This window comes from Orcinus orca, chromosome 2 (assembly GCF_937001465.1).
Source record: "Orcinus orca chromosome 2, mOrcOrc1.1, whole genome shotgun sequence".
Taxonomy (NCBI): Eukaryota; Metazoa; Chordata; class Mammalia; order Artiodactyla; family Delphinidae; genus Orcinus; species Orcinus orca.
In genome coordinates this window covers 102,882,783-102,888,782 of record NC_064560.1, presented here as the reverse complement: position 1 = coordinate 102,888,782, position 6,000 = coordinate 102,882,783, and the positions used below count along the sequence as shown (strand labels likewise).

Sequence of the window (6,000 nt, the reverse complement as noted above, 5' to 3'; positions counted from 1 at the left end):
TATCCCAAACCTGGTCTGGGACAAACCTTTTTTTGCTTGATGTAGTTCTCTTTCTGGAAAGAAAGGAGGAAATGAGCATCCCTGACAAAATGCTTAAGCACGTTTAATGAGATAGAGACACATTTTGTGAAACTAGTTACTTACCCACCCTAGCTGACTCTCACGCGATTGTCAGTCAAGAGGCAAGTGGCATGTAAGGAAATACTCTTTTTAAAAATCTAGTCTAGGACTTCCCTGGTGGTGCAGTGGTTAAGAATCCGCCTGCCAATGCAGGGGACGTGGGTTCGAGCCCTGGTCTGGGAAGATTCCACATGCTGTGGAGCAACTAAGCCTGAGCACCACAACTACTGAGCCTGCGCACCACAACTACTGAAGCCTGTGCGCCTAGAGCCCATGCTCCACAACAAGAGAAGCCACCGCAATGAGAAAACTGCGCACTGCAACGAAGAGTAGCCCCTGCTCACCGCAACTAGAGAAAAGCCCACGCGCAGCAACAAAGACCCAATGCAGCCATAAATAAATAAATAAATATTTTAAATAATAAATAACTAAAATAAAAATCTAGTCTAACAATAATCTAATTATTTCCTATTCCTATTTCCTATTATTTCTGTTAAAGAGAAAAATCACAGGCCCAAAATGGCAGCACTTGTGTTAAAAGCCCATGATTTAATACCTAACCTAACTGCAGTTTTGACCTTTCCCAGAAATGTAATCTTAATCAATCAGTTTGGAATTTGCTGGTCAGCACCAAGAGGTAATCTGTCACTTGGGCCCTCTCCAACTCCCGCCAACCCCCTAAAGGAAGAAGAAGCAATCTGCCTGACAAAACCTTTCCCAGCAAAAAGATGTCTTAGCCTAAAAATAATCCATTATTTTTTTTCATCAATAGCTCCCTTGTGCCCCACCCTTCTTTCTATAAAAACCTTCCCTTTTGTACAACCCTTCAGAGGGCGCTTCTAGTTCCTAGATATGATACTGCTTAAATTATGAATCACTGAATAAGGCCAATTAGGTCTTCAGACTTTGAACTCTGTTTTTTAACATTTCCTATTTCTATAAAGGATCAATTGCAAAATGGACTAACTAGCAGTTTTTCCTTTGCATGCAAAATTGTGATATAGCTTTGATATTTATTACCAACTTAGCGGAAAAGTTTTCTTTAATTAATGTGTACACTGTGTATTTATGTAATAAGCAGTTATGGTAGGGGGTCCTCAGAGAAAGAGATCCAGGCATGGTTTTCCTCACATAAGAGAAGCCATTTTAGGCCTAAGCCATTTTGTGATCTAAGCCTGGCCACAATGCTTGCCCTCAGTAATAATAATCTTAAGGGAACAAAAGAACAAAGTACTCTTATCAGGCAAGAGAAGGAACAACAACAAAGACAACAAATCAGATAAGAAAGACTTCCCAGATCTGTTTCAATGGTAAAGATTAGCCTGAAGCACTTTCTTGAGCTGTTTTGAAGAATTTAACCCCCCTCCAGGGCTCAACCACCATTATCTACTGGAAGCTAAGGGATGATGATGTTGACCTTTTCTGACCTTCATGACTTCAATCAACTAAAGCTTGGAACTCTGTTGACCTTTGCCCAATTCCATGCAGAATTCTCTGCTCAAGCTCCTTCATGAATATGCATGGACCCTTAGCTTAAAACTTCCCCAAGTTTGCTGTTCTGGGAGACACTGCCTCAGGAAAGATCCCCAGTGTTTTCCTTACTTGCTGCAAGTAATAAATCCTTCCTTCTTTGGCTTGGTCATGTCAAAGGACTACCATGACAATTTTTTCTTTTAATAATTTTATTCATAGGCTTTAATGATCACACTATTATTTGGGAAACATGTTTTTATCATAAATGAAATGGGAATGTCTATATCTATATTTTAACTCTATCACTACTTCAGTCTAAGACAGAAGTCCCTTAATAGAAGATTGCTCAAAAAAAAGGTCAAATGAATACAAATGAGTGTCTGTTGCTTTTAAACCAAGACTTAGAGGATAGAGTCAAAAAGAATAAATAACTACTTAAGACTCCCTTCTTCTACCTCCTCCAAAAATAGATTCTTTTGCTCTTATGGTAGCTATTGGGGCCAGTTTTTGTTTTCTGATTGAGATAGTAATAGGAATGAGACAGGAGGGAAGGGGGCAGGGCACAACCTTTAAAAGAATGACACAGCCATTGAGGATGCAGAAAAAAAACTAGTTAGAACCAACTAGGTCCAAGATGGCAGAAGATTCAACTTCCAGTAGCCCTTGCGCCTCAGTACACGCTCATTGTAATATCAATACATTAGCTAAATGATACATCCACAGGCACCATGACAGCTCCAAGGCTGACCATAAAAGGCCAAAAAGTGGGCTGTGGAAATCCCTGCCCCTTGTCCAAGATAGTAGGAATAATCCTCCCACCTATGAAATTACCCAGCCGTAAAAAACAATCCCCCCCACACCTCAGCACCACTCTTGCCTTTTGAGACGGACCACATTCTGACTATGGAATGTGTATCTCTCTAAACAAACCTGCTTTTGCTTTACTATGGCTCGCTCTTGAATTCTTTCCTGCGTGAAGCCAAGGACCCTCACTTGACGGCCTGTCCCAGGGACTCACCCATGACCTGGGACATGACCATACTCGTGTGCCCCATTTTTCCTGCAACAGGAAGAGCATGAGGAAAGACTAGTTTGGTTAAAGTATTTTGAATGTCAAACTGGTATGTGTCAAACAGAAGAACCACCTCTATTTTGGTTACATTTATTTTTAAAAATAAAAGCAAACCAGGGGAACTCCCCTGGTGGCACAGTGGTTGAGAGTCCGCCTGCCAACGCAGGGGACATGCGTTTGAGCCCTGTTCCGGGAAGATCCCACATGCCGTGGAGCAACTAAGCCCGTGCACCACAAATACTGAGCCTGTGTTCTAGAGCCTGTGAGCCACAAGTACTAAGCCCGAGTGCCACAACTACAGAAGCCCGTGTGCCTAGAACCCGTGCTTGGCAAAGGAGAGGCTACCACGATGAAAAGCCCATGCACCACAACAAAGAGTAGCCCCTGCTCACTGCAGCAACAAAGACCCAACACAGCCATAAATTAATTAATTAATTAAAACAAAAAAACCAAACAAGGGTTGATTATAAGAAAAAAGCAATCCTGTCTCACCAGAAGGTCTGATAACTGGGCAGAACTGCTATAGCATTTATCAAGAGTTGCTTTATAGAAGTAAAAATTTCAAGGTTGCTGAACTAGGATACTCTTACATATTCAAAAAAGTACTGCATTTTTTAAGAAAGAGGCTGTTTTATGATCCACTTGAATGACACCTGATGAACAAATATTATAAAACTTACTCCGAAAAATTTTGTTTTGTTTTCCTAAAATCCTCTACATATAATCACAGAGAAATGTGACAACTATTGGATGCAAAAGGGAAGCTGTACTGGTTTTGCTTAATGCTTGCATCATCACAGAGATACAACACAAGTGGTGGAGCAATCCAGTGTCAGTATCATAATACTCGAAGTTAACATTTTCACCTTTGCTTCCTTTTTTTTTTTTTAAATAAATTTATTTATTTATTTTTGGCTGTGTTAGGACTCTGTTGCTGTGAACGGGCTTTCTCTAGCTGCAGCGAGCAAGGGCTACTCTTCGTTGCGGTGTGTGGGCTTCTCATTGCGGTGGCTTCTCTCGTTGCGGATCATAGACTCTAGGCGCACAGGGTTCAGTAGGTGTGGCACGCAGGCTCAGTAGTTGTGGCTCTCGGGCTCTAGAGTGCAAGCTCAGTGGTTGTGGTGCGTGGGCTTAGTTGCTCTGTGACATGTGGGATCTTCCCGGACCAGGGCTCGAACCCATGTGCCCTGCATTGGCAGGCGGATTCTTAACCACTGGGCCACCAAGGAAGTCCCTGCTGCCTTCTTTTGTTTTTTTCCTGATGTACTTGAAGGTACTAGAAAAAATCTCACTAGAAAATTTATCATCACCAGATAGTGTTATGAAATATGATCGACACTTTGGCAAACACTTCCCACAACTAAAGTTGAAGATAAGGTTTCCCAAACAGTTGTTTTACTAGGGTAAACTGATCTAACCTCAAACAACAGGTAGCGGAGCAGTATTTTTTTAAAAGAAGGTCCTGTGCATTTGGAAACTAAGTCAAAACATCAGTATTGATTATACCAAGCCCAATCATTCAGACAATTAAATAGAGTAGTATATAATACAAACAAAAATACTTTATAAATACAATCTTTTATTTTAAACTTCTCCTTGTTAAAAATGAATCAGTAAGCATCCTGGTAATCACACCAACAAATATTTTGTTAGTTATAAGGGCAAGCTGAATTCAGTAACAAAAAAATACAATTATGTTGTAATATGAAACAAATAATTAAAATAGATTATTCTTACTTTGACTTACTTATTCAAAAACCACTGAAATCAAACATTTCATTTTCTACAGATTTATAATATTCTGCCCTGTACAGAACTAAAGAGAAAGTGATTCTGTATAATCAGCCATAATATGCACAGATTCCTAATGCCGCCAGTTATTTTTGTAAAACTTAGAACAATACCTAGTACAATACCTAGTTGCTTCTAGTAGTCATTAAGATTTTAGTTCTGTTCCTTGAATTATATTCCGAATCTTCTCAGCATCATTTTGCACAATTTTGTTGGATGGATCAATCTTAAGGGCAGCTTCATAATCCTGTAGGCCTATATTTATATAGCAATGATGATGAATAAAATATTTTATAAATACTTGTGTTATCTAAACAATATTTTTAAAAAATAAAAAGAATCATTAAATCCATGGTTCAGCACAAGCAACGGGTTTTAGTCAGATTCCCATTTTCACATACATGGTCTCTAAGAGACTGAAGAAATTTTTCAGTAATTTCAGAAATAATTATGATTTCATTCAAGATTCAGTAAGAAGCAGTTTTTTTAAACTGAAATACAAATAAGCTAACAGCTTAAATTCATTAAAGCATGAATAGACTCAAAACTCATATATCAAAAGGACATTTTTATCACCTCCATGAGAAAGTAATGAATGTCTTCTTTCAAAATTCTAGATTTTAAAAAATAATTTTGGTAGACTCAATCCATACTTTATATAATTTATAGAGTATAGTTTGTGCTCTCTTTTTTTTTCTAATTATCCTATCTACAAAATTTCTTTGAGGAAAATTGGTTAAAAAGGAAAGCATTGTGGACTGGTTGTTAAAAATATATAACTGGATCTAAATCTTTAACAAAAATATCAGTGAGAAGAATTTCTAAGGAAACTTGACTTCCAGGTGCTATTGATTTGCCATGCCACTTCAGGCAAATCACTTAATGTCTCTAAGTCTCCATTTTCTCATCTTTAAAATGAAGGGAGGGTCCTTTTAGCTCAAAAAAGTCTAGGATGCTGCAATTCCTAAAGAATGCTTACAGTGTTTCATTCCTGTCTTGATCATTTTTATCCTCATGAAGCTGAATAAGACTCTTAAAAAAAAGGATAGGCATATAAACCTAATTTGGATGCTTTGGTTGGAAAAACCTAAAAATGGCAGAAACAAGCTTACAAACAAGTCAGAAATAATAAAACTTTATAAGTTAAAGCCAATTCCCTGGCAAGACATCGTCAGGAATAGGCCTTTAGGCCTTGAATAAAGGGAAACTGAACGGGAATCTGGGTAGGGAAGTATGGGAAGAAGAGCACTGAAGATAAAACTCGGGGGCAATATGAGTAACTGCAAATAGTCCTTAATTACATTAAAAATGAAAAACAATAAAAAAAAATAAAAATTAAATAAATATGGCTTCCATACACATGAGACTGAATTACAAACCTTAGTACGGTCTCACAAAAATAAGCAATTGATCATACATTGTGGTTGATCAGTTATTTCTGAGCTTATGAATGTATGTATATATGTATGTATGTATGTAGTGTCTGTGTGTCTGACCAAAGAAGCTCATTTTAAAATTTCCATTATATCTTAAGTGACTCATTT

The 6,000-nt window shown here is 38.0% G+C and overlaps 1 protein-coding gene across 3 annotated transcripts in view; it reads right to left on the bottom strand.

The window, feature by feature from the left end:
- Positions 1 to 2,408: 2,408 nt before the first annotated feature.
- The window catches only part of DNAAF4 (dynein axonemal assembly factor 4), a 76,944-nt gene continuing 73,352 nt past the window's right edge, over positions 2,409 to 6,000 (bottom strand). Inside the window, exons 9-10 of one of the 3 annotated variants that reach the window (XM_049706003.1) lie at positions 4,582 to 4,711; positions 2,409 to 2,653 (exon numbers count right to left, since the gene is read on the bottom strand). In XM_049706003.1, the coding sequence (XP_049561960.1) occupies positions 4,602 to 4,711 (110 nt within the window). In that variant the 3' untranslated portion in view covers positions 2,409 to 2,653; positions 4,582 to 4,601. Of the gene's footprint in view, positions 2,654 to 4,225; positions 4,712 to 6,000 lie in introns of those variants that run through there. The other 2 variants (XM_004274651.4, XM_004274652.4) reach the window with 2 other exon arrangements.